The following is a 27,902-nucleotide window of genomic DNA, read 5'->3' as shown; positions in this document are numbered from 1 at the left end:
ATGCTATATAATTCCACCTACGTAAGGTATCTAGAACAGCCAAATTCTTAGAGATAGAAAATAGAATGGTGGTTTCCAGGGCCTGAGCGAAGGAGAGAATGAAGAGTTGTTTAAAGAATCTGAAAAAGAATATATGCATACACTCACACATAAAACTGAATCTTGAAACTAACACAACATTGTAAATTAACTATACTTCAAGTTTCTAAAAAGGCAACTTCAAATATTATTCGGAAAATATAGTTGTTTAATGGGTACAGAGTTTCAGTTTTGCACAGTGAAGTGTTCTGGAGATGGCTGTACAAAATTGTGTCCAAAAACACAAAAAACAAAAAACAGTATACTGGCCCGCGGCGCGGAGGCCAATGAGGTTGGCGCCAACGGCCGGCGTTGCGGGCGGGAGGCCGCGCGGGAGCGCGGCATCGAGGGGCCGGCCTAGCTGGGGCCCGTGGCCCTGCGTCTTCTGGCTGCGACGCCGGTCCTGCGCAGGCTGCGGGGCCGCAGCCGCCGGGCGATGGGCGCCCGAGGGGCCGGGAGGCGAGCCGTGGCCCCCAGGCAGGTGTGGGCATCCTATCTGCAGCCAGCGTCCCCGAGGCCGCGCTCGGGCCACGATCACTCGGTGAAGCTGCGCCGCGACAGCGTGGCCAACTTCTGGCGCTGTGAGGACCTGTGCGCACTGCAGGACTCGGTGCCTCTGCCCGCCGTGCGCGCCTCCCTGCGGGAGGGCCTGCTGGACTTCAACGCCGACCACCTCCGCGGGGTGGACTGGGCGCCGCTCCTGAGGACCTTCTGCCCCTGATCTGTATCCAGAGCTTCTTCCAGCCATGGCTTGGCAAGACAGGTTCTGACAGAAATAAAGTTTACAGAAGTTGTGTTCCTGTGATAAGAAATAAAGATGTGACCTTCCAGTTGTGTAAAGCTCTTAAATGCTGTGTAAGTGCGTCGGGTGCGCTAAGGAACCTGGAGCTAAATGGGCTAGTTCTGAGAGAGAGAGACTTAACTATGTTAACAAAGGTGCCTAGGTTTTTGGCAGCAGCTAAGCACGGAAGCTTAGGAGGAGGGGGCCACTCACCTCGATCCCCTGTCAGCGGCAGGGGTGACCTCAGTCCCGGCAGCGGCAGAAAAAGCGGCAGGGGAATCTTCCACTTGCAGGGCCTACTCCTGGTAGATACCAGGGAAGAGGAGCTTCTTGATGGGATGTCTGAAGATTTTTCACGCTGCAGCTCCTTTCCAGACATCAGTGAGCCTGGTGATTTGGGCCGGTGGTCTTCACCCAGCACTTCTTTTGTTGGCCTCTCCAGCGCAGGGAGCAGCATGCGGTTGGGGCAGAGAACACCATGGCATGGGACTCAGGCTTCCAAGGAGGCAGGACATCTCCAGGATCTCCATCTGAGCAGATGACATGGCTTTCTGAGGAGGAGCTCATTGGAGACATCTGGGCGTTCTCACTCAAGTTGTCTTCTGGGTGCTCGGGAAGGAGGTCCACTGGCTCAGGATCGCACTCGAGGGAAGTGAGGACTCCACTGGTCTCCTGGGGCCTAGATGTCAATGGTATATTCCGATTGCTACAGTGACCCCTCTTCCGATCGTCCTCTCCTTTGGTCTCTGTGTGATCCTCCATCTTTGCCGTGCCTCTTTGGGGCTCTTCTTGGACCTTCACCTCCCTCTCCTTTGGGGAAGGAAGTGGGAGGTGACTAGATGGTACCAGCTTCCTAACCTTGACTACCTGCTCAGGTGGTGAACGCAGGAGGGTAAATTTGTGCCCCAGTGGAGGAATCTTGATGGCTCTCGAGTGGCCGAACATGATGGAATTATGAGCAGACAGCACGGGCTTCTTTGGCGAATCCCTCCAGTTCACCAAGGGAAGCATCCCCAGCCGGGAGTTTCTGGCCTGCTGGATGGGATACTGCCTTTCTGGCGCGATGTAAAAGCCAGGCGATAAAGGCACTCGATCCTGGTGGGAAAGCCTGTGACCAGGGCAGAAGGCAGGCGCTGGAGCAGCGGGGTGGTACCGGTCAGATGTGGCAGCCTCCCAGGAGGGCAAAACCAGCGGGTGACAGCCCACTGGGGCCCCACGGCGGGGCGGGCACTGGGGCCGGCGGGGCCAGTGGCGGCGGAGCCAGGTACGAAATTTACAAAGTAAATTGCCCATGTAGAACCGGTTGTGCGCCAAGCGATCCAAGAATAGAGTGTGAAACTGGGAGAGCTTCTCCCTAGCTTCACCTCCTCTCAAGGTCTAGCACGCACTGGACACTGGATGGCTCAGCCTGGCGCTTGTAACATGTCCATTTTACCTGTCACAGAGAAAGGGCGGGTGGGGCAGGGGGCGCATGCAAGCCCAGCCTCTGGAGAAACCCCGGCCCAAGGGCAAAGGGCGGGGCCCCAGAGCCCGACCCCTTCTGGACTTTCTAGTGGCTGGGACTTCTCGCTGTGGGTGGCAGGTGTTTGGCACCGGATGGGCCACCATGCGGAGACTGTTGGGGACTGTGGAAGCCTTCTCCTCCAGAGCTCACCCTGCCTGGGCACCGGCTCTGCAGGCCCCTCAGCCCTGCATATGTATTGGCCAGCCCTTCCCCCACAAGGGGCCCAGGGGCCAGAGCCTGCTCAGAGCTGAGTGCAGGAGGCACCCAGAGCTTGCCAGGCTGTGGCCAGCCTCCTCCGGGGACCTCCCCAGCTTCTCTGTGAGGCCTGGAGACTGGAGCACCTTCTCCAGGGCTGCTCAGCTGCCAGCATCACCATGAGCCAGGCGGCGAAGGTTTCTGAGCAGGGGATGCAGAGCCTGACCCGACTGGATGCTGCACCCCACGATGTCCCTTCCTGGCAGATAGGTTCTTTCTTCACTTCTTTTTCGAAATTTGATAAAACAACATTTAAACTTTCCACTGTTCTTCAGGGTATACAGATGGTAGTGGCTTAGCTAGGATTCGAACCAAGCCTGTGTGATTCCAGAGCTTGTGCTCTGGACTGTGGTGCCTCCTTATCATATATGCTTCATGTGTTACTTTTGTTTGTTTGTTTTCTTGTAGTCCTTATGGTACTTAGCCCTAAGTGCCATACCTGTAACGAACAGATACACTGCCCTGTAGGAGGTCTTCTTTTGTTCAACTCAAGAATTGGTCATCCACCACACTGGGTTCTGGTCTCAGAAGATACAGGTCAGGGAGCACCAGTTGTCAGCATAGCAGCATACCACATTTCTAATTGAGGCTTGCAGCCCAGATTTTCCCTTTGGTCTAGTTTGAAGGATCCAGATATGTAAAGATTATATTCTAGATAAATCATGGGCTATCCTGAAAGAAATTCACCAGTAAATTATTCCAGTTTCTCTGGCCTTCCTGGAGTATATCCAGTAAGGCATCTCATTCATGTCTAGAAAGCAAATATATCATTTATTCCAACTTCATCGTGGAGCGATGTATTGGTTTAAAGTATGATCAACACAATTTGGTCATTGTGAGTATGCCAGCTGGGTCCACTCTTTACTACACATATGTAACTCTAGAGATTCTTATGCCCCAGAGAGGAGACATACTCTTGGGTGTCTAGGGCAAGGGAAACATGTGTTGTTATTCAGGAGTGGGAAGCTTCAGCATGACAGGAAAGAATTGAAAAATCCTGGTCTACACATCACTTTACCTTGTTTGAAACTTGTTTCTTTGGCTTGCTTCATTGGAGCGTTTTCGCTCTCCTGGGGCTGACATTGTGTGTTATGTATCATGCATGTGACATGTAGAAGTTTCAGAACCCAGAGTTATATAGATCGGTCAAAAATTTATATATTTTAGTTTAAAATCTATTTTCGGTGGGGTTGGGATGGTGGTGTGCTGAATTGGGCGATTGGGATTGACATGTATACACTGATGTGTATAAAACTGATGACTAATAAGAACCTGCAGTACAAACAAACAAACAAACAAACAATACGAAACTTTCTTTGGGTTATTTGTATGGAAATATGTTAACATAAATGTTTCAGACATTACATGAAATTTCTAAAAATCTTATATGTTCTGGTATAATGTTATAAGTCATAATTCTAGTTATTACTTTAAAATGTATATCTCAGAAAAAAATTCTATTTAAAATAACACTGGGCATAATTCATATATTCCAAAATTAGTTTGACCCTCTGCTCATGAGATTCTTTTTATGGCATGTGACAGCAAATTTGGACTTCCATCCCCAATAAACTTTGAGGTTGGAGGACACAAAAGGTTTTGCTCAGACCTAAATTCTGTCTGAAAAAAAAGGGTAAATATTATAAGCCCTTCTAACCTCTCCAGGAGGAGAAATGATTTACAGCTGTGGCATTGAACCATAATTCCTTGATCTAATTTGAGAAGAGTTCAGTAAGAAACAATGTCTTGATTTTTGTTTGTTTTGTTTGTTCCCTGTTGTCTTGTCTTGCTTACCAACAATCCATTGTAATTCATGAGTTAGTATGGCAGCAGGCTGAGTGTTCCCTGGAGCTCATTAAATGAATTTCTTTTCCTAAAAAAAAAACAAACAAAAAAATATACTGAACTATATACTTAAAAACTGGTTACTATGGTAAATTTTATGTTACGTGTATTTTACCACTAAAAAAAAAGACATTCTTGAGACAATTGTGGAAATTTGGGTATTAGATGATGTGAAAGAATTATCACTATTTTTTTAGATGTGATAATAGCATTGTGGTTACATAAAGAAAATGTTCAGTTTGTTAGAAACTAATTCTGAAGTACATGGTATGAAATGAATGATGTCTGGGATTTCCTTTAAATAATTAAGAGAGAAAAAAATAACAAAGACTATATGAAGCAAATGTGACCATATATTAGTTATTAAATTGAAGGTACATTTCTTCTCTCTGTTCTTGTGTGTCTAAAATTTTTCAAAATATGAAAAAATGTTTTAAGTTAAAAAGTGCAAGCATTGTTGTTACTTCACTTGGACACATGTCTCTCTTGCTGCATCTCCCTAAGGTAGGTATCTTAAAATCATTCATTAGGAATGACTGAAACAGAAAATAATTGTTTCCTATCTCATGGGGAAGTGGAAGAAAATTTTGATAATATATTCCCAGACATCTGAAAATCTCACCTTGGATCACTGGGGTTTTTTAAAAATCATTCATTAATTTTGAGTCTTGATAAAAGTATTCCAAAAATATTTTCTTCAACTCAAAATATTTTCCTTTAACTTAAACTTAAAAGGGACTCTCACAAACTGCATGGCATTTGAGTGAGAAGGACCAGACCACGGACCCTGGAGAAACGGGGAGGCGCCACCGCTCCTCGGCAGCTGCGTTGCAAGCCTCGCTCTGTAGCAAAGGGGACCGTGCGCTCCAGCCTGAGAGACACGAATAGAGTTCTGGCCCACAACAGTGCAGGCGTAGCCTCTGTGGGCCTCTGGTGGATGGAGAATTCTGAGTGGTGGGGCTGGGAGCTAGCAAGTAGTAGAAAACTGGAAAATGCCTGCTCAAACCAGGCTGGAATGATTTCAAATTCCAGAAGGCAAACTCAGAATCACAGAAAAACAGGCAGGGCCGCTGGGCTGGTAGGGAGGTGGGTGAGGAGGGAGCTCACCATCAGTTCAGGTGAACACTGTCCCCACTGGCTGCTGTTCACCAGGTGAGGCAGGAGAAATGGTCTAAAAGTCCCTGGGGACTTGTGGTTCCAGGACAATATGGAATAAACATGTCTCCTCAGTCCCTCTGTTAAGTACAGCTAAAAAAAAACCCTGGGCCATATATATACATATAGATATATTATATGTAATATATATATTATATGTATATATAAATAAAATAAGAAGACTCTGAAGGGTGGAGACGGAGATAGTCTGACTAGCAGCCTTGGGACCCATAGGAAGACATGGCAATGATTCCGATGGTTTTCTTTTTGCCTCAGATATCTCAGACTGAGTACTAGAGAAGCTAGCAACCCATAAACAAATGGGTACAGATGAAAAAAAAAAGAAATCCTGCTCTTTCTAGCCAAAGGACTAGGAAGGGGCAGAGTAACAAGAAAGAAAACTTTTAGACTACTCCAGTCTACTCTACTCCAGTCAAACCACAGAAAAAAAAAAACTGTAAAAAAAACAAAACAAAACAAACAAACAAACGAAAAAACTGTAATACTCCCTACACTCTGCCAGCCAAGATAAACGGGGACCCTAGGCTTCTAGTCCTACTTGCAGGGTGCTGTCAGAAGGCCTTGTGGAGAGTCAGGGCTGTTGCCATTGCCAGAAGCAATGTGCTCCTCCATCCTGTCAGTGGAAGCCACGAGTGTGGCAAAAACAAGGCATCCTTCCCCTCCCAGCCAGGGTGGTCTCAGCAGAGGATCAGTGGGCAGCCTGAACTCCCACCCTGGCCCAGCAGTAATTAGGCACCCACTCTACACCCCCTTCCCAGGATGTCAACAGCGGCTGAGTGGGGAACCTGAACTTTGACCTCTATCTGACAGCATCAGTGAAAGCCTGCTAAAACACAAGATTTAAATAGGATCCAGAGTCTCATAACATAATACTCAAAATGTCCAGGACTGAAAATCACTCTTTACACTGAGAACCAGGAAAATCTCAACATGAGCAAGAAAAGATAACCAATAGATGCTAACACCAAAATGACAGTGATGTTGAAATTATCTGACAAGGATTTTAAAGCAGCCAGTATAAAAATGCTTCAATGAGCAATTACAGACATACTTCAAACAAATGAAGAGTCTCAGCAAAGAAACAAAACAGATGAAGAAGAACTAAATTGACATTTTAAAACTGAAAAAAAAAACCCACTGAAAAATGTCACTAGATGAGTTCTATAGTAAAATGAACTTGAAGAAAGAATAATAGAAATCACCCAATCTGAACAATAGAGAGAGAATAGACTGAAAAAAAATTAACAGAGTCTCAGGAATTTGTGGGACTATAAGAAAAGATCTAATATTTATGTCATTGGAGTCTCAAAAGTAGAGGAGGAAGAAGGTGGAGCTTAAAAAATATTCAAATAAATATGGCTAAAAGTTTTCCAAATATGGCAAAGACATAAACCTATAGATTCAAGAAGCTGATAAAATCCCAAACAGGATAACCCAAAGAAATCCATGTCAATATTCATCATAGTCAAACTTCTGAAAACTAAAGGCAAAGAAAAATCTTGAAAGTAGCCAGAGAGAAATGACAACTTCCCTATAATGGAAAAATAATTTTGAATGATGTCAAGTTTCTCATCAGAAACCACGGAAGTCAGAAGGAAGTGGCACAACATTTTCCAAGTGCTGAAAGAAAAGAACTGTCAACTAAAAATCCTATATGCAGAGAAAATCAGGAATGAAGAGGAAATCAAGACATTCTCAACGAACAAAAACTGAGAGAATTTGTCAACAGCAACCCCCACCCCCTAAAAAATAGCTAGTAGAAGTTTTTAAAGCAAAAAATAAATGATTGGAAAAACAATCTTGGAATATCAAGAAGGAAGAAAAAAAGAGTGAAAATAATTTAATAATATGTTTTCCTTCTCTTGAGTTTTCTAAATTATACCTGAAGGTTTAAGCAAAAGGTTAGTGGTTGTATGCTGGATAGATTAGAAAAGTTGATGAGCACTGTGGTAATTTCTACTTCAAGCAACTGCACAAACAAAAGGGAGAAATGAAGTGACTGCTGGCTGGGAGGAGGGACTCTGTGGTCCCTTCTATTTCCTCTTTCTTAAAAAGATCAAAGCCTACCAGGTCCAGTCCATCGTCCCCTGTCCTGAGTACTCATGCATCGTCTGATGCAGTTCTCAATTTATATAGAGAAAATACTTAAGACAGTTATAAACAGGGGAGAGTAAAGGGACTTAAAGAGAAGAAAGGTTTCTACCCCTCACTGAAACTGGTAATGTCAACACAAGTAGAACTGAGATAAGTTATGTATACACAATGTCGTACCTAAATATCTGCACAAAGAGACACTCTCCAAAAACTAGAAATAAATCAAAATGAAATTCTACTCGAAATGGATGAGATGGAGAATAAATTAGTGGTTGTCAGGGATGGTTGGCAGGGAAAGGGGATGGATGTTCTATAAAGAGGTAGCTGAGGGAGCTCTTTAAGGTGTGGTAGTAGTTCTGTATCTTGATTGTAGTGGTCGTTACACAGGACCTGCACGTAATAAAATGGCAAAGAACTGTACATACACATTGTACCAATGTCAAGTTCCTGGTTTTGATACTGTACTATAGTTACATAAGATGTATCCATTGGGGGAAATTGTGTGAAAGGTTCAGAAACTTCTCTGTACTATTCTTGCAACTTTCTGTGAATCTATAATTATCTCAAGATAAAAAGTTTTTTTTAAAATTTAACATAAAAAAAGAAGTAAAAAAAAAAGCCCCTGGGTGCTTATGCAATGACTAAAACTTAATTTTCCATCTTGTTTTTACCCCAGTTTTATTGAGATATAACTGACATACAGCACTATGTAAGTTCAAGGTGTACAACCTGACCTACATATACTGTGAAATGATTACCACAAGTTTAGTTAACATCCATCATCTCATATAGATTAAAAGAGAGAGAAATGGGACTTCCCTGGTGGCACAGTGGTTAAGAATCTGCCCTCCAATGCAAGGGACACGGGTTCGATCCCTGGTCCGGGAAGATCCCACATGTGGGCGGAGCAACTAAGCCTGTGAGCCACAACTACTGAGCCTGCGCTCTAGAGCCCGCGAGCCACAACTACTGAGCCGGCGTGCCACAACTACTGAAGCCTGTGCGCCTAGAGCCCATGCTCCGCAACAAGAGAAGGCACCGCGGTGAGAAGCCCACGCACCGAAACGAAGAAGAGCCCCCCTCACCGCAACTAGAGAAAGCCCACGAGCAGCAACGAAGACCCAATGCAGCCAAAAATAAAAATAAATAAATAAATTTATTAAAAAAAAAAAGAGAGAGATTTTTTTTCCTTGTGATGAGAACTCTTAGGATACACTCTCACCAACTTTTCTGTATATCACACACCATTGTTAATTATAGTCATCATGTTGCACATTACATCTCCAATACCTGTTTATCTTATAACTGGAAGTTTGTATGTTTTAACCTCCTTACTTCAATTCCCCCTCCCCACAACATTCGCCTCTGGTAACCATAATCTGATCTCTTTTTCTATGAGTTTGGTTTTTTGTTTATTTAGATTCCACATATAAGTGAGATCATACATTATTTGTCTTTCTCTGTCTGACTTATTTCACTTACCATAATGCCCTCAAGCATTATCCCCTGTCCTAAGCACTTACGCATCAATTCAACCTGCAATTATCTAACCCGAGGTCATCAGGGCCTGAGGGTGCACCAAGTCCAAGGACCCATGAGGTTAATTCTCATGAGGTCTCTGCTTTATTCGCTCTTCTGATTGAGTATCATAAGTGAAAATGGTTTAAGAACACCAGCTTCATCTACTTCAAGAGTTACTTCCTTCAAGAGTTGGATAACGCAGTATTATCCAACAGAACTATGTGAGCCACGTATGTATTTTTAAATTTTCTAGCAGCCATGTTAAAAAAATAAAAAGAAACAGGTGACATTAATTTTAATAGTTTATTTAACCCAATATATCTAAAATATCATTTCAACATGTAATCTATATAAAAACTATTGATGACATTTTAGTTTTTTTCATATTAAGTCTTCAAAATGCAGGGTGTATTTTACACTTACAGCACATCTCAATTTAGACTAGCCACATTTCCAGTGCTCAATAGCCACATGGGACCAGTGGCTACCACATTCGACTATGCAGCCATAGAATCTTGCTACTCAAAATGTGGTCCCTGGACTGGGGGCATCAACATAACCTGTTAGAAATAAGGACTCTCAGGCCCCACTGCAGGCCTAATTCATCAAATTCTGCACTTTAATGGGACCCCCAGGTGAGTCATAGGTACGAAAGATAGAAAAGCTCTGCCCCATATATCTGGGAAGAGAGATACAGGGTACATGGTATTTTCGCTACCCACATCAATATTGCTCCTCCTCATCCAGGCTCCATGCCCTGATTTTCCTCAGCCCCAGCTCCAGACACAGATCTACACCAAGCAACACCTCTCCTTGATGCTGAGCACCACAATCGGTTCAGGCATGCCAAGTGATCTAACCAGAGTCAACGAGAACCAGTGAATCCTTTGATAGATCCTACTGTGCTTGAATGAAAAAGGCTGTAAGTTCTGAAGCCACCTTGGAGCATGATAGGAGATCCTGCCTGTATATGAATGGAGGAAAAACCAGATACTGATGACCTCATTTGAGCCCCTGCTTTAAGACTTACAGCTTGACTTTTCAGATATGTGAGCCAGAATATTCCCTGTTTGTTTAAACTAGTTTGGACTGTGTTCTAGATAGATATTATCTGTTTTCTCCTCCACATCTCCTCCCCTTGCCAAAACTGGACTACTGCACATTCCTCTTGGTTTCCCTATGCCCAGCCCATGCCTTTGCAAACAGCTCCTTTATTAAACTCTCCTCAAATTATCCACTTTGAGTGTGCCCTTTATATTTCCCTTTGGGACCTGACTGGTACCATAACTGGTATCAGGAGTGGCCTTAAAATGGGATTTCAGAATTGAGTGGCTCATGTATATGAGGAAGGCACAGACAACCTCCTTGGTGGGGGGGAAATGGGACCCTGGCCATCCACAGCATGCAGTATCATCACAAATAGGTAAATTATCACTGGCGGTGGTATAGGCTAAAGCACAGGTGGAGGGCAAGACATGGGGAGATCCAATCAACTCCAAGTACTTATCATGAACTGGGTATTACCTGGTTCACTGAACCGTAAAATTGGAGAGGCATATCAGCCTGCCATTGTGAAATGGAAATGGTATATACTGGGCAGGTCCAAAGGCACAGTGAACTACTGGACTCCTCTTGTATCCAATGCCACTGCCTGATTATATCTCCTTCAACATTCTACCTATGCCCTCAAGGGGAACACATGTAAGTTAGTGGAGGAAAAAAACCCACAGCCTTCTTGTACAGATGAATCTACACACGTGCTGGAACCAGCAAGAAGTGGGTAACTGCTGCACCACAGCTGACTCTGGAGTGGCTCCAAAAGCCGGCAGTGAAGGGATATTCTCCAGCGGGCAGTACTCTGCTGCAGATCTAACTACGGTACAGAGCTAACTTGACTCACTAATAGGATAGTCAGCTGGTCAGGAATTTAGAAAGAACAAGATTAGAAGATTGGTGACAAGGAGGTCTAGGGGAAAGATGGACTTCTTGCAACACGCAGAGTGTAAATCATTCAAGGGCATCTGTTGTAGATGAGACTCAATAATCGGGAGGACAACAGGACCCAACCTGTGGACATCAGATGGCCTCTTCCTTAGATTCTCTAGTGCTTGGTCAACAGACCCTTTACAAAGTGGCCATGGTGACAGGGTAAAAGACTGTGTACAGGCTCAACAAGAAGACTTGTCCTCACCAAGCTAATCTGGCTACTGCCACCATTTTCTTTGTGGGATGGGTTTTAACTACAAATTCAAAATTTTAATAGATATAACTCTATGCTGATTGTCTACTTTTTTTTTTCTACTTCTTCTTAAATGAGCTTTGACAGTTTATGTATTTCAATAAATTTATCTAAGTTGTTAAGTTTACTGGCTTTAAGTTGTTCACAATATTCCCGTATTACCCTTTCAGTATCTGCAAAAACTGTAGTGATATCACCTCTTATTCCTCTTACTGCTATTTGTGTCTTCTCTCTTTTTTTCTTTTTTCTTAAAAACTAATTATTTATTTTTGGCTGCGGTGGGTCTTCATTGCTGCACACGGGCTTTCTTTAGTTGCAGCGAGCCGGGGCTACTCTTTGCTGTGGTACGCAGGCTTCTCATTGCGGTGGGCTTCAGTAGTTGTGGCACGTGGGCCTCAGTAGTCGTGGCTCGCGGGCTCTAGAGTGCAGGCTCAGTAGTTGTGGTGCACGGGCTTAGTTGCTCCGCGGCATGTGGGATCTTCCTGTACTAGGGCTCGAACCCGTGTCCCCTGCATTGGCAGGCGGATTCTTAACCACTGTGCCACCAGGGAAGCTCTCTCCTTTTTTCTTTATCAGTCTGACTAGAGGTTTAAAAATTATATAGATTTTTCTCATAGAATCAATTTTTGGTTTCACTGATTTTCTCTACGGTTTTTTGTTTACTATTTTACTGATTTCCACTCTGGTCTTTACTATTTCTTTTCTGCTGTTTGAGTTCAAATTACTTTTTTTTTTTTTTTTTTCTATTTCTTAAGATGAAAGCTGAGGTAATTCTTTTCTTCAATTAATTAATTAATTAATTTTATTTTTTGGCTGCATTGGGTCTTCGTTGCTGCGTGCGGGCTTTCTCTAGTTGCGGCGAGCGGGAGCTACTCTTCATTGCAGTGCACTGGCTTCTCATTGTGGTGGCTTCTCTTTTTGCAGAGCACAGGCTCTAGGCACACGGACTTAGTTGCTCCGCGGCATGTGGGATCTTCCCGGACCAGGGCTCGAACCCATGTCCCCTGCAATTGGCAGGCGGATTCTTGACCACTGCGCCACCAGGGAAGTCTGAAAGCTGAGGTCATTGATTAGTAACTGTTCTTCTTCTGTAACACAGGCATTACTGCTAGGCATTTCCCTAAGCACTGCTGTTGAATGCCCAAAATGTTTATTCAGAAGCTGTATTAAACCCAGAAATGGCACCATTTCCTGGGGCACCAGCCAGACACCTGGTTCTTGGACACCTTTCAACATGTTGGGGAAAGGTTATTTGTCGGAATAGACACATATCATGGGTGTGGATTTGCCTCCCCTGCCTGCAGGATTTCTGCCACCACCACTAGTTTATGGACCTGCAAAATACCTTATCCACTGCCGTGATATCTCACATGGCACTGCTCCTATCTTAGGGACACATTCTATGGCAAATAAAGTGTGACAGTGGCATCACACTCAGAATTCCTGGTCTCAACACATGCCCTACCATCCAGAAAGACCTAGTTAGGTAGAACAGTGGATTGGCCTGGCTAAGTCTCAGTTTAAAAGCCGTAAGTCAGCAGCTAGTATACAGTGCCATCTCCCCCATAACCAAAATGCACAGCTTTGGGAAACAAGGGGTAAAGAATGTGGTGACCCTCCTCATTTTTACACCACATGAAATACAGAGGAATTTTTGTGCAACCTTTCTCTGCAACCTTGAGCTCAGTGGGTTTGAAAGTCCTAGCGCCAAAAGGAAGGATGCTTCCGTAGGGGAACACAACCATGGTTTCATTAAATTGGAAGTGGAAACTGCCTCCTGACTGATACACGTTGTGGCAGAGACTGTCCCCAGAATCTAGCTTCCCTTTATTTCTTTAGGAACAGAACTCCAGAGTTTTAACTGCGCATATGGCCACCCTGCTTTCCCAGAGTTCTGTGTAGTTAAGGTCGGTAGACTATTGTTCGTAAGACATTTGTTCCATCCCTCCTCTCCTCCCTTCATGGGAGGGGTATACTTCCTACTCCACTGACCTTAGGCTTGGGTATAATTTGTGTTGGCCAATGGGATGTTCGCAGACATGATCCAAGCAAAGGCTTTAAATGTGCTTCTGCAGTTGGGTGGGCTAAGGCCTTCATTTTGCCATTCTGACCCTGGATAGGTAAGTGTAAAAGTGAAAGGGCTCAGATCTGTGCAAGGTCACAACCTTGCTCTAAGGCCACTTTCTTTACATAGCTCCTAATCCATATACATGACTTGCAAAGGCCTATGTATGCCGCCATTACCATGAAACTCATCACCATGAGAAGCACAGGCCCTGGGCAGCTTGCTGTTAGCAAGAGGATGAGAGATACATGGAACAGATTTGAACCCAAGCTGCAGCCTGGAGCCAAGACCAGCTGAGTCCAACATAGACCAGCCAAACATCGGCTGATCTGAAGACATGTGAACAAGAAATAGATGCTTATTGTTGTCTACCACTGATATTTTGTGGTTGTTACACAGCATTTTTGTGGCAACAGCTAAATGAGACCTTAGGTATGGCCAGGTGATTAAGCTACAGGCAATAGGATGCAAGAGAAAGTGATATATGCCTGGACAAAACAATAATTCAAAAAGACAGAAGCACTCCAATGTTCATAGCAGCACTATTCACAATAGCCAAGACATAGAACCAACCTAAATGTCCACTGACAGAGGAATGGATAAACAAGATGTGGTACATATAGACAATAGAATACTACTCAGCCATAAAAAAGAATGAAATAATGCCATTTGCAGCAACATGGATGGACCAACAGATCATAGTAAGTGAAGTAAGTCAGAAAGAGAAAGACAAATATCATATGACATCACTTATATGTGGAATCTAAAATATGACACAAATGAACTTATCTACGAAACAGAAACAGACTCACAGATATAGAGAACAGACTTGTGGTTGCGAAGAAGGGGGAGGAGGGAGGGATGGATTGGGAGTTTGCGGTTAGCAGATGCAAACTATTATATATAGAATGAATAAACAACAAGGACCTACTGTATAGCACAGGAGCTATATTCAATATCCTGTAATAAACCATAATGGAAAAGAATATGTGTGTGTGTATATATATATATATATATATATATATATATATATATATATATAAAACTGAATCACTTTGCCATACACCAGAAACTAACACAACATTGAAAATCAACTATAGGGACTTCCCTGGCGGTCCAGTGGTTAAGACTGCTCTCTCAATGCAGGGGCACAGGTTCGATCCCTGGTCGGGGAACTAAAATCCCACATGATGCATGGTGTGGCCAAAAAAAAAAAAAAAGAAAAAAAGAAAATCAACTATACCTCAATAAAATAAATTTTTAAAAAAGAGATTTATTCAACTTTTTTTTAAAAAATATTTATTTTTTATTTATTTTGGCTGTGCCGGGTCTTAGTTGCTGCATGCGGGATCTTCATTGTGGCATGCGGGATCTTTAGTTGTGGCATGTGGACTTCTTAGTTGCGGCATGCATGTGGGATCTAGTTCCCAGGGATCGAACCCAGGCCCCCTACATTGCGAGCATGGAGTCTTACCCACTGGACCACCAGGGAAGTCCCTATATGCAACTTTTAATTCATGACCTTAACAAAGCTGTGTGTTCTCTACCTTCCCTACCCACTTCACGCTGCAGGAATGTGGGTGCAGCAGTGCAGTGGTGGGAGCTAGAAGCTCTATGTTGAGGATGGCAGACACAGCATAGGAAGGGCCCGGGACCTTGATTATTGGGTTGAACTATCAGCCCAAAACTGCTTACACTCAGACTTTTATGTACGAGAAAAATAAATGTCTACTTTGGCTATTGTTATAGCAGGAATGCTAGCATTCTTAATGCAGTTTGGGTTTTCTGTCACTGGCAACCAAGAGGCCCTAAGTGACAAAACAGGTTTGTTGCAAGCCCCCTGCAGTGCTCCTCCAACCACAGTCCCACCATGTCCACTGATGGTCTCCTCCTTGGTCTGCTGTGGGTCCCGCCCACTTTGCAGATGAACACTGGGCCCATGATCTGCTTCTGTACAAAGGCTCTCCTTTCCTGGCCGCCCTAGCTGTGAGGGTGGCAGCCAAAGGGCTGGCTTTAACTGGACACTTCATATGCTTGCCCTATAGTTTAAAGCACAAAAAAGGTTAGAGCAGGGATGCACACTAACTCACCCTATAACTCAGAAGTGCAAAGACAATGTAGCTTGTTTTCTGTAATCTAATCTTTCCTATAAGCCCCCATCCTGCTGGGCAGGAAAGGGAGATTCAAGCTTGCCGGTAAATATTAGATTATCTGGTTCACACAGTGTCTTTCAGAGTAACTTGGTCTCTCTTAATGCTGCTTCTCAGGTCTCTTTCCCTCCCCCCCTCACCTTGTCAAGAAGGTCTGGGAGTGTGGGAAAGGAGAGGCTCAAATATGACCTCACGGTAGAGGGAAAGGGTTGCCATGGATCACTGTGAGCAGGTCCTTATATTGTCTTCTAGTTCTGCCATGAAATACCTGGCATGATTCCTGAGTTCCTATAATTACCTGCTGAGATGCAGGGGGCCTCATCTGGCCTCTGGAGTGTGATGCCAGGCCTCAGAGCTGAAGTCCATGGTCCCAACCATTTGCCTTCTGCCATAAAGCCCACCTCTGCAGGCCTTTTCATTTCAACTCTACACAAGCCTGTACAGCACTTCCACATGCTTTCATAGGACACAGGGAAGCTTTTGACCTCCTGCAGACCAAGTATAGGCTGTGAGGGACTGGGTATGGTATCCTGGTATTCACTGGCCTAGACTCTGCCCTCCATCATTGCTACATTATTGTTCCTACAGTATATTGGACATGATGCAAGCCAGCTTGCAGCCTGCCCCAAGCCATACGTGGGGAAGCAGCCCACAAGCCTCTGATGTTTTGAGTTCTTCATATTTCCCTATCTGTCTTGGATGTTTCTACAGTTTCCCCTAGTCAAGATTTGGATGGGTTGGGGAGAATGAATAGGGGGAAAAAAGGACCCTGGAGCATGCCTGCCCTGCTTGCTCTCCCTCTTCTGTTTTCCTGTTTACACACCTGCAGGTAGTGCTACTTTTATTTCCTCTTACTTTTTTCCCCTCATGGTCTGGACATTATAGGTAGATGAGGTTTCATCTCTACAGTATGCAAGGAACATCATGATCTGAGTGAGTAAGGCATGGGTTTTGATAAAAGGGCTGCAGGATAACTGTGAATTGGGGCCCTTCCAAGGACAATTGTATTAATAATCCATCCCTCGAATTTTATCTCTGTTGAAAAACTAAGACGCTTCGCTGGGGTGCTTTGTGCCAGCATCCCAGTTGTAGGTTCTACTCTGCTGCCCTTGGGTCTGCCCACTTCTTTAAATTTTCACCATGCAAATTCCTTCCCTACCCTTTCTACATCGAGGGGTTGTGGTCCTAAGATCCATTCCTTTCCCCAGGCAGTTTGTGGGCACACTCACCTCCTGGCCATACATTTTCTACAGCCTGGTTACTTAATATCGAAGTATGCCATGTTTGTAGGTGCCCATGCATACTTACATGCTTCACCAGGACCTTCCAAGGGGTCCTTGGCACTCCAAATTTGCTTCCTTCCTGGGCCTCCCTGCCAGGTGAAATGTTAATAACACACTATACACACCATGTGTACATACGTTAACAGGTGAAATTACCCAACTCCATATTGAGAAAGGTTCTTTTCAGATGCAACAGCTTTACTTTCTGATGACAACCTTGGTGCTTGTGCAATATGGAGTTAGTTCCTCTTTGTTTTCCTGCTTTCAGGCTGTGTCCCAAGGCTTGTCAAGTGCATAAGAAGACCCATTACAGCACCGACTATTCTATAATAGTTACCACAAAGCTACCAAATCTTTAAAATTAATTATATTTCTCTCTAGGATTTGGATGAGTTAAAACTAAGTGAGAACAAGTTACCCCCCACCCAACAAGACTGAAGCAGAAGAACCTGATAACAGTAGGGTAACACCTTCTGTCTGCTGGATGGGGTGGACGGAGCTTAAGACTCTGCTCTAAGGTCATGGAGAGCCCTCCCTCTGTCACGGTCCACTGCCATTCACCAGGGAAGTAACATCAGTTCCAGGGCCCAGGTCTCTTTGGATGATGGAAGACAATCCCATCTTTAGGCAGACTGCTCACAGCTGTGCACCTGGAGAATAGTTCATAAACGTAGGCGCACTGCAATTGATAGGGCACTTTTGTCCACATTTCTCGATGTCCTGATATCTCCAACTCAATGTCCAGTCAGGCAGGGGCGTCTTTAATTTTGGTACACCTGAACCCCAAATTCACTCATTCAGGTTGGGTGCTAAAGGCAAACAAGGCTTCACAATCCACTGAGAATCAAAGAGAAAGCCTTCATTTCCTTCCCCAGACACTGCAATATGAAATTAGGCAGTGCTGGGACTTCCCTGGTGGCACAGTGGTTAAGAATCCGCCTGCCAATCAGGGGACACAGGTTCAATCCCTGGTCCGGGAAGATCCCACATGCCGTGGAGCAACTAAGCCCATGCGCCACAACTACTGAGCCTGCGCCCTAGAGCCTGTGAGCCACAACTCCTGAGCCCACATGCCACAACTACTGAAGCCCTCCAGCCTAGAGCCCGTGCTCCGCAACGAGAAGCCACCGCATTGAGAAGCCCGCGCACTGCAACGAAGAATAGCCTCTGCTCGCCACAACTAGAGAAAGCCTGTGCGTAGCAACAAAGACCCAATGCAGCCCCCCCCCAAAAAAAAAAGAAAGAAAGAAATTAGGCAGTGCTATGGGCAGCAACGATGCAGCAGTGGTATGGTGTGAATGACATCATGCAGATGGCGGCTGAAACCTGTTTTTCCTGAGCAAGCGGACTTGAGTCAGAAACACTGTTGCTCAACCTCCACCTCCATAATGCTTTCTTACTTATTCTTGTCCCACCAACTAATAAGTAACAGCTATCAGTTACCGAGCGCTTACAAGCCAGGTGCTGTGCTAAGCATTTCCAGGAACTTCTGAAGGAAAGTTTCTTAACCTTTCTGAGTTTGTTTCCTCATCTGTAAAACTGGCATAAAAACCTCACAAGGCTATTTTACTGACTGCATGAGGTACTTACTTATATCCCTTAGCACAGTTAAATCTAATTGTTGCTATGAAGATCATTGGGCTTTTTATCTGAATTTATATTAATTTAATGAACCTAGGCATTAAATTCCATGCTGTCTGAATCTATCCAGTTCCTGAGTTCAGAGAGTGAGGTACACCAAGTTATCAGAAGATAAACGTGAGTATTCAGTTCCTGAGTTTAGTTAGTGAGAGATACTTGCATTTTTGAATGTTTTTATAAACTACTGCTGTGCCTCGGAGATTCTGATACTCCTGCCTAAGGCTGAGAATTCAATGGTATATACATTCTTGCAAATTTTCCTAAAAAGGAGAGAAATGCAGCTCTTTATACATTTCTAGACTGTCATCATGCTGGCACGGCTTAAGGTGGGCAAATAACCAACACCACCAAACCCAAAACTCCACGAAAGTCCTTTACTTCCTACTGACAGATAGGATATCCACCACTCCTCATGGGTGATCCACAACCCAATCTGAAATACAGAATACTCACAAAAAGAGAAGACTACGGTTACCTGGCGGCACAAGTTAAGTGCCCGGAAATGGTCTGGGTGAAGTAGTATGTATACATGACTTCCCTCAGGGCTGGAACAATCTCAGAAAAAGCATTCCAAGTAGGGAGGAGGGGAGGGCTGACCATCAGCTGAACGTGGCAGAGCCAGTAAGACTTGGATGGGTGGAGTAGAAGAAAAGTGGCATTCCTGGAAGAAGGAAAGGCCTGAAAAAAGGCAGGCACAGTGAAACCAGGTTGAAGAGAGTGTTGGACGTTCCCTCAGCTTGAAAGAAGGGATGGGCAGATTGCAGGGTACCATAAATATTATTACTGCCTGAGCCATGAGAAACCAAACTTAAAATTATGAAATATACCTTAAAAGAACACATAAACATATAGGAATAGTTGAGCACTTGTGTACTCATCACCAGGTTAAGAAATAGCACACTCGGACTTCCCTGGTGGTGCAGTGGTTAAGAATCCGCCTGCCAATTCAGGCGACATGGGTTCAAGCCCTGGTCTGGGAGGATCCCACATGACACTGAGCAACTAAGCCCAGTGCGCCACAACTACTGAGTCTGCACTCTAGAGCCCACAAGCCACAACTACTGCAGCCCGTGCTCCTAGAGCCCATGCTCTGCAACGAGAAGCCACCACAATGAGAAGCCTGCTCACTGCAGCTAGAGAAAGCCCATGTGCAGCACACCAAGGCAGCCAAAAATAAATAAATAAATTTATAAAAATAAAAAAAAAAGAAATAGCACACTACCTGAATCTTGGAAGTCTTCTGTGTGCCCTATCTTGGTTGCATCCCTTTCCTTTCCCCTAGAGTCAATCACCAAACTGATTTTTGTTTTCTTGCCCTTCTTATTCAATTGTGCCTACTTCTGACGTTTATGTGAGTTCCCTTTTTGTGAGGGAATGCCCAACGCTCTCTTCAACCTGGTTTCACTGTGCCTGCCTTTGTTCAGGGCTTTCCTCCTTCCAGGAATGCCACTTTTCTTCTGCTCCACCCATCCAAGTCTTACTGGCTCTGCCAGGTTCAGCTGATGGTCAGTCCTCCCCTCCTCCCTACGTGGAATGCTTTTTCTGAGATTGTTCCAACCCTGAGGGAAGTCATGTACACTTACGATCACACTTGTAAGTATTCTTTTGTTACTTTGTTGCTATTATCATTGTTCTGAGATTTAGCCAAGTTATTTTATGTAGCTGCGTAAGTACCTTTCCACGTAAAGTATCCACTGAATAATTATTTTTACATTCTATTTGAGTGCTTTCCTTTACTTATTTAGCTATTACAAAACATGCTGATATAGATGTTCTTGTGTATATTACTTGGAACACATGTACAAGAGGTTATTAATATACATACTTAGGAGTGGAATTGCTGGGCTATAGCAGAAGCACAGGTTCTATTTTACTAGGTAATAACAACCTGCTTTTTCCAAAGAGGTTGCAGCAATTGACATTCCAACTAGAAGAGGATAAGAGTTTCTGTTGCTCTTCATCTTAGTATTTTTTGGCTTTAAAATTTTGCCTATCTGGTGAGAGTGAAATGGAATCTCATTTTAGTTTTTTTTTTAAAATTAATTAATTAATTTATTTTTGACTGTGTTGGGTCTTCGTTTCTGTGCGAGGGCTTTCTCTAGTTGCGGCAAGCGGGGGCCACTCTTCATCGCGGTGCGCGGGCCTCTCACTGTCGCGGCCTCTCTTGTTGCGGAGCACAGGCTCCAGATGCGCAGGCTCAGTAGCTGTGGCTCACGGGCCTAGTTGCTCCGCGGCATGTGGGATCCTCCCAGACCAGGGCTCGAACCCGTGTCCCCTGCATTGTCAGGCAGATTCTCAACCACTGCGCCACCAGGGAAGCCCCCTCATTTTAGTTTTAATTTGCATTATCTTTATTCATGAAGCTGGGGTTTATGTTTATGGGCCTCCAAAATATTTTTGTGAAATTGATCTTAATGAATTTCTTTAGAGAATTTACATTGTTAGTGTTACACAATATTGGAATATTTTCTTCTTATAGTTCAAACAATACACAAAAAGAAAATGTGTATTGCACCTCCATGCATCTCCCAGACCTTATTCCATATATTTATATACATATATGTTATTGGTTCAATGTTTGTGTCTCTCCCAAATTCGTATGTTGAAATCCTAGCCCTCAATGTGATAATATTAGGAGGTGGGGCCTTTGGGAGGTAAAATAGGTCATGAGGGTGGCACCCTCAGGAATGGGATTAGTGCCTTTATAAGCAGAGACATGAGAGCTTGCTCCTGCTTGCCCTCTGCCATATAAGAATACAATCAGGAGATGGCTGTCTTTAAATCAGGAAGCAGGCCTTCACTAGACATCAAATCTGCCAGCATCCTGATCTTTGACTTCCCAGACCCCAGAACTGTGAGAAAAAAATATTTGTTTTAAGCCACCCAGTCTATGGTAATTTGTTATAGTAGTCCAAACTAACTCAATGCAGAAATTTATCTATAACTTGCTTGTTTACCTTAATTATAGATCATTCCATTCCAGTATGTATAGATCCACTTCATTCTAACTGCTATGCAATATTTCACAGCATGGATGAACCATAATTTCACCAGTCTCCCCTTCTTAAATTAATTTTTTTGAACAGGTAATACTTGGATTTATAAAGTCCAAAATGTACAAAAGAGTATATCCCTCCTACTCCTCTTCCTCAATAAGTCAGTAGCTCTGGCTTGGCCGCAACCAAATTTACCAATTGTGGCAGAGATTGCCTAGATGTTGACTAATCCCGTTTCTTCTTCCTGGACACAGAAGAAGCCATGGCCCAGTTTCCTTGACTTCAGTTCTGACCAACACAACCTGGGAAGAAGTAACAAACACAACTTCCAGTGTTGGCCAGCTTTTGTAGTGTTCTCCCTCTCAGCTAACCAGCTGGCTGAATGCAGAGGGTCCAGCGGAAGACTCTAAGGAGATCCTAGAAGACGGTGGTGCCACGACGGAAGGAGCCAAAATCTAATTCTCTGTTTGGAGGAAAGGGACCAAGGACATACGTATTGGACTATATGTGTGTGAGAAATAAGCTTTTGGGTTAAACCAGCCAGTTTAGTTTAGTTTGGGGTTGTTACTTCAGCTAATATTAATACACAAATTTCTTATTTATCCTGAGATGTTCTACATAATATATACAAGCAATTACCAATCCTCTATCAATGGACACCTTTATCCAAGGTTGTTTCCAGTTTTCCCCTATTACAATAATGTTACAATAAACATCCTAATGGAGGAGGTTTCTAGACATATTAAACCTTTAAGAGACAGCGTTTGAAAAGTAGCAGGCACCTAGGCACCTGCTCCACCTCAGTCAGGTATTTCCCATCTTTTACTCAATTCAACTTGAGCTCATCAAGTTGGCATGATGCCAGCCTGAGAGAACCTGAAGCTACTCTCTGGCCCAGAACCCAGCTTGATGCTGAGACTCTACTTTCTGCATGGACTGATTTTTTTTTTTTCCTACAATAACCTCTCATCTACCTATTTCTTACAGGCTCTGAGCCCCTGTCACCTTGGACATTCATTCCCTGGGTTTGCCAAGATGTCAGCTTCTCCCCAGGCTCCAGACTCCTAGCTTGTGCATGTCTTCTCTACTCGCAAACTCCATCGATTTTTAATCAACACCATGCCTGAATATGTGCCTGTACAGGGACCATTCTAGGCACACAGGCGGGAAGCACACCTCTGTGAGGAATGGGTGTTATCCCTTCTCACAAGAGATGACTTTATACTACATATGACGTGTGATACTGGAGAGAAGGGGGCGGGGGGGTGGGGGTGGGGAGAGACAGATTCCAGCAGTTTATAGTTGGTCCTGGCGCTGATGTGGAACTGCTGAGAAAATCAGCTTAGGACAGAGACATACACTTGTGCTTTTCTTTATATTCAGGTTTCTTACAAAAGGTACATATTAATTTATAGACTTCAACTCTCTTTAATGGAGCCTATAAAACTTGAATTATTAAAGCTGTAATTATCACTTCAACACATCATTAATCTTGAAATCAGTCCTTTTTCCTCTACCCTGCAGGTGATAAAAGCAAAACACAATGCAGGTAAGTTGCTTAAAGGCAACAGAGAAAGAAGAGGAAGCATGAATATACTTTCCCTCCCAGCTTTTCAGCCCAGACAATGATTCTCAACTTCTGGGTTTACACACTGTAGTAGATGCTGTCTCTACCCGTACATATCCTTTGGGCCTACTCTGACGTTTGGTTTCAGAGAGTTCTAGTACGTGAGGAGGACTGTCTGTGTCTCTTGCCTGAGTGCATTCTCTGACTTTCGGAGCATGCTTTTCCCAGCACTGAGCTGGGCAGAAGTACAGGACCATTAACACAATAAAGAGGAAAAGGAGTTGGTGGGCAAATACCTCAGCTTCCTTGCCTGTTGGTGGGGCAATTCCAAGGTGTGTTCCAGTTTCTCAAATAGCCACACAGTCTCCCCTCATTAATATACCCTTGAATGACTTTCCTTCCTTTCCTGTCTCACCTCACCACTCCTTCAGAATGCCTCTTGAGGTCACCTCCTAAATAAACTATTTGCACCCAAATCTTCTTTTCTGAGTCTGATTTTGGGAGGAACCCAAAAGAAGACAAGGACTCCTTTGCAAATGTGAGGAAAAACAAGGTCCCGCTCTTCAGGAAAATATGTCATACTTTCAAGAAACCTAGGTAAGATTTGGTGAAATTTTGATATTAGGGCCAGGGTTCAGAATCACCTTAACTTCCCTTTTCCCCCCATCCCCCAAAAGATTACTGAGGGAGCCATATACAAGGACCAGCGGCCTAAGAGGAATGAAATTATTACTTCAATAGCTTCAAAAGTGCCTAAAACCCCGTTGTAACCTGTTTAGAACACACTTTGCATGGCTGGCTCTCTCGCAGTTTGCTCATAGAGGTTTTCTCCAAACTCCCTAACTATTCTGTCACAGTATACTCGCCTTTTCCTGTTTGATGCTTTGTAACATAATTCCTCATCTATGCATTTGCTGAGTTGTTTACTCTTCCTCTATTAGACTATAGCGCCATGAAAACAGGAACTAAGTTACTTTGTTTACCACTGTACACCCAGTGTTTATGACAGTGCTATCACATGGAAGATACTCCATAAGCTGAGAAAGAAATTGAGGTTTCGGCTTCTGGTCTCAAACAGCCACCAATTCCTTGCTCATTAAAAACATGGGACCTTAATGACTATCAGCCACATGGAGAAAGCCCAGGAGACAGGGGAAATAAAATGACCAGATCTGCAGAGCAGGTTCTGGCTCAACTAAACCATCAAGCTTTGTGCATTGGAAGAAGTAGAAAAGAACCCATCAACGAATGCATAGTGGCCCTGACCACCAAGAATGTGGGTCAATTAACATCGTGAATTTTCATTATTAGGTCAGTAGCTCCTTTTCACTGGGGAAGAAGAAGAGAGAAGGGAGGAAGGTGGCCAGATTCCTCCCTGAAGTACACACTATTCTGCACACAATTTCAAAGGAGTAAAAAACCCACAAAAAACCCCCAAACTTTCTGAAGGTTGTTCATGGTCCACACAGGCCAATAAACCCAGTTTAAGAATCTGTGGTTTATGGATCTTTCTTTTGGTACAAACCTTGACATCTCTAATCCTTACCATCAGATTTAGTTCCTCTCTGATAGATTTGATCCCCATCTCTCTTCTCCCTGCAAAAAGAAAAAGGCAACACGTGGCAATAAAGAAGGTGTCAGTAGTTAACGGCTGAAACCAATCTCTATAGCAAGGCCTGTGCTATGCTTCCAAACTTGGGAACTCTGGCACCTTTGCTGTGACTGTAATATTCTAGCCTCTCAATTTCCACCTGTTGATATCATGTTAACTATGCAGGGTCTCCTCCTCCATGAAACATTCTCCAATCCCACCAAGCAGGTGGAAACGCACTAACAGCTTCATTGCTGCAGCTCCTAGTTGACTGCTTTTGTTTTGTTTTTTTCATAAATTTATTTAATTAATTTATTTATTTTTGGCTGTGTTGGGTCTTTGTTGCTGTGCACGGGCTCTCTCTGGTTGTGGCGAGCAGGGGCTACCCTTCGTTACAGTGCACGGGCTTCTCATTGCGTTGGCTTCTCTTGTTGCGGAGCACAGGCTCTAGGCACGTGCGCTTCAGTAGTTGTGGCACGCGGGCTCAGGAGTTGTGGCTCGCGGGCTCTAGAGTGCAGGCTCAGCAGTTGTGGAGCATGGGCTTAGTTGCTCCGCGGCATGTGGGATCTTCCCGGACCAGGGATCGAACCCGTGTCTCCTGCATTGGCAGGCAGATTCTTAACCACCGTGCCAGCAGGGAAGTCCCACTGCTTTGGTTTTGTAGTCAGTGGATTTCCTGCACAGGGCTTCCAGTGCCTGGCACGGCCTGGGTGAAGGTCTCTTTCATAAGGACTACTACTGGTCTGAAAGACGTCCAGCTGAGAAGAGTTTCACACCTAGCCCAATCCACGTCAGTACTCTTTATTCCATTTTACCAGGTGTGTTCAATTTCACCTCGTTAATTTCTCCAAAGGCCCTAAGTGGTCAACCTGAGAAAACTCAAGTTCAATGAGGTCACACAAAAGTCAAGGCCTCTGAAACGACCTCAAATCTCCTGGACCAAACCTCACTCGTTTAATGGCCCCAGCCGCCTTAGGGGAAAAACTCCAACCTTCCGAGGCCCCAAGACAGGTGCTCATTTGAGCTCCAGATCCAAAGTTGAGTATGTACGAACACCCTCTTTGCCCAGTAAGGTTACAGAGAAGGCCGCGACGGGCGCTGCACAAATAACTTCCGCCTAAAGAAAGTGTCATCACGGGGCGAGCTTCCGGTTCCCCTCTGTCTCATGGCCCAAGGCCTTTTATCCCACTTGGCAGTTGTCCACACCCCAAGGCTACCCCACCCAGCTGCTCCCTCGGGTTTCTCCACACCCTGCGGAGCCGTCTGCACGTCTCGAGGGTGTGACGGTTACACCGCGACGTCTCTCGGGAGAACTGTGCAAAGCAAGAGGCGTACCCGCCACCTTGAAGGACTGGAGCCCTGTCCGGGAACAGCGCTCAGACCGCCTGCTGGCGGGACTAATTTATGACTGACGTCCACACTCACCTATTGCCTTTCTGATTCCTTCTCAAATAAGCCAATGAATGCGACGGCGGAGACGGCAACGTGCCCTCGCCGCCAGAAGTGGCTCCGCCCCCTCCACTAAGCCGCCGTTTGGTTGCCATGCTCAGTGTGGCTACCGCTTCTGCTACTTTAGGCTCTTCTCTGGCTTTCCGATGCCCTTGTTGAATTCCTTTCAAAGCATTTCTTCCCTTCCACTGTCAACTTCTTCCTCCTCGGGTTTCTTACTCGCTCGCTGCTTATCCAGCCACACTTGAAATGGCGGCTGGAGGCGGGGCCGAGGCGGGGCGTGCCCGGCGCGGTGACGTCATCGCGCTGCGTGTCGGCAGGTGGAGGGAGAAGGGAAAGTTTGGCCCGTGCGTGGGGCTGGGGTGGAGGGCGGGACAGAGGGGCTGGGCCGAGGCGAAGCTCCTGTAGCTGCTGCCACGGAGGCCGAGGCCGGGACCTGGGCCGGGCTGGGGAGTGCCGGCCGCGGAGGAGCAGGAGGCGAGGTCCGCGGGTGCTTCGAGCCCCCCACTGCTCTGCCGCGCGGCCACCCGGCGCCAGGCGCCGTCGACCCGTGGCTGTTCCAGAGGCGGTTGGTGGGGGCGCGGCGGCAGCGGTTGGGGGTGGGGAGAGGCGCGGCGAGGAGAAGAGGGAGGTCAGCGAGTTTGAGGGAGGGCCGAGTGCCGTGCAGCCGTCATGTCCGAGGACTCCAGCGCCCTTCCTTGGTCCATCAACAGGGACGATTACGAGCTGCAGGAGGTGATAGGTGAGAGCTGGCGCCGCGGAGGGGGGAGGCGCCGCGCTGGATGGCGGGTGACACGCGGGAACGAGGGGACCCGCGGGAGCTCGGAGAGCGCAGGACTCCCAGATATTCGTGGGCGCTCGAGTGGCCCGGGGGTTGGTAGGGAGCGTGGGTGAGGCTCCGGGTTTGTGCAGCGCGTGCAAGGCATGGAGGGGATTTTGAGTGGCGCGCCTGTGCGGCGCGGTGGGGTGGGGTTTGAAAGGCTCACCAGAGATTTGTGTAGTGACAGATGTTTGAACCTGAGCGACAGATGTGTCTGAGAGAGAACGAAAAGTGCAGGTGTGGGACAGGCCTTTACGAGGCGGTGCGAGAAATGGGGTATTGCAGTTGGGGGCACGGCCACCTATTCGGGGGGTGATGGGTTAGGGTGCTTTTGTTCACTCCCGCATCCGTGCGAGAAAGCACACGAAGTGCCAGGCGTTGCTGGGGTGGAGCTGGGGATTCTCTCCAGATGAAGCTGCAGGTACCGCAGTGAGCGACGTAGACACAACTTACGACTGCTTGGAATTGACTTTCTAGTCAGGGAGGTAGACAGTAAATAAGTAGGTAAATAAAAAGAATTATAGGTTTTGGCAAGTGCTAGGAAGGAAAGAAACAAGATGTTCTGATAGAGGATAACGTGGAGACCTAGTTGGGGCGATTTCAAGGAAGATGCTTTTTCTGAGACATTTACATATAAGTTGAGCACTGAAGGATGAGAGAGTCCTAAGAGCCTAGGGAAATTTTTTTCCCTACTGAGGGATGAGGAAATGCAGAGGCTCCTGAGGAGGGAAAGAGCTTGGTGTGTTTTAGGACCTGAAAGAAGACTGGTAAGGTTAGAAAGGTAAGGGAGAAGCCAGATTTTAGGGATCTTCTCAGCCAAAGTAAGGATTTTGGAATTTTATTTTAA

The 27,902-nt window shown here is 45.2% G+C and overlaps 2 protein-coding genes across 12 annotated transcripts in view; one reads left to right on the top strand and one right to left on the bottom strand.

The window, feature by feature from the left end:
* Positions 1 to 226: 226 nt before the first annotated feature.
* On the bottom strand, positions 227 to 26,501 carry LOC309608496 (uncharacterized protein). Of its 11 annotated transcripts, none has more exons than XR_014232904.1 (6): positions 26,212 to 26,496; positions 24,742 to 24,791; positions 4,413 to 4,491; positions 3,058 to 3,290; positions 1,073 to 2,294; positions 227 to 877 (listed from the first exon to the last, which is right to left on the bottom strand). XR_014232904.1 is itself a non-coding variant. In XM_082348751.1 (4 exons), exons 1-3 carry the CDS (start codon positions 26,328 to 26,330, stop codon positions 4,430 to 4,432), a joined length of 231 nt encoding a protein of 76 aa, XP_082204877.1. In that variant the 5' UTR covers positions 26,331 to 26,493; the 3' UTR covers positions 227 to 877; positions 4,413 to 4,429. The 11 variants fall into 11 exon arrangements, 5 of the variants coding, with proteins under 5 accessions (XP_082204877.1, XP_082204873.1, XP_082204876.1 ...); XR_014232905.1 differs by having other exon boundaries at positions 3,058 to 3,285; XR_014232907.1 differs by having other exon boundaries at positions 26,212 to 26,493.
* Positions 26,502 to 26,612: 111 nt separating this feature from the next.
* Positions 26,613 to 27,902, top strand: part of OXSR1 (oxidative stress responsive kinase 1) — a 99,611-nt gene continuing 98,321 nt past the window's right edge. The window contains exon 1 of the mRNA XM_082348628.1: positions 26,613 to 26,977. Within this exon, the coding sequence (XP_082204754.1) occupies positions 26,908 to 26,977 (70 nt within the window). The 5' untranslated portion in view covers positions 26,613 to 26,907. The remainder of the gene's footprint in view (positions 26,978 to 27,902) is intronic.

Source organism: Balaenoptera borealis, assembly GCF_965194805.1.
Source record: "Balaenoptera borealis genome assembly, chromosome: 12".
Classification (NCBI taxonomy): domain Eukaryota; kingdom Metazoa; phylum Chordata; class Mammalia; order Artiodactyla; family Balaenopteridae; genus Balaenoptera; species Balaenoptera borealis.
Note: the sequence above shows the minus strand (reverse complement) of the source record. Positions and strands in the feature narration are given on the sequence as shown.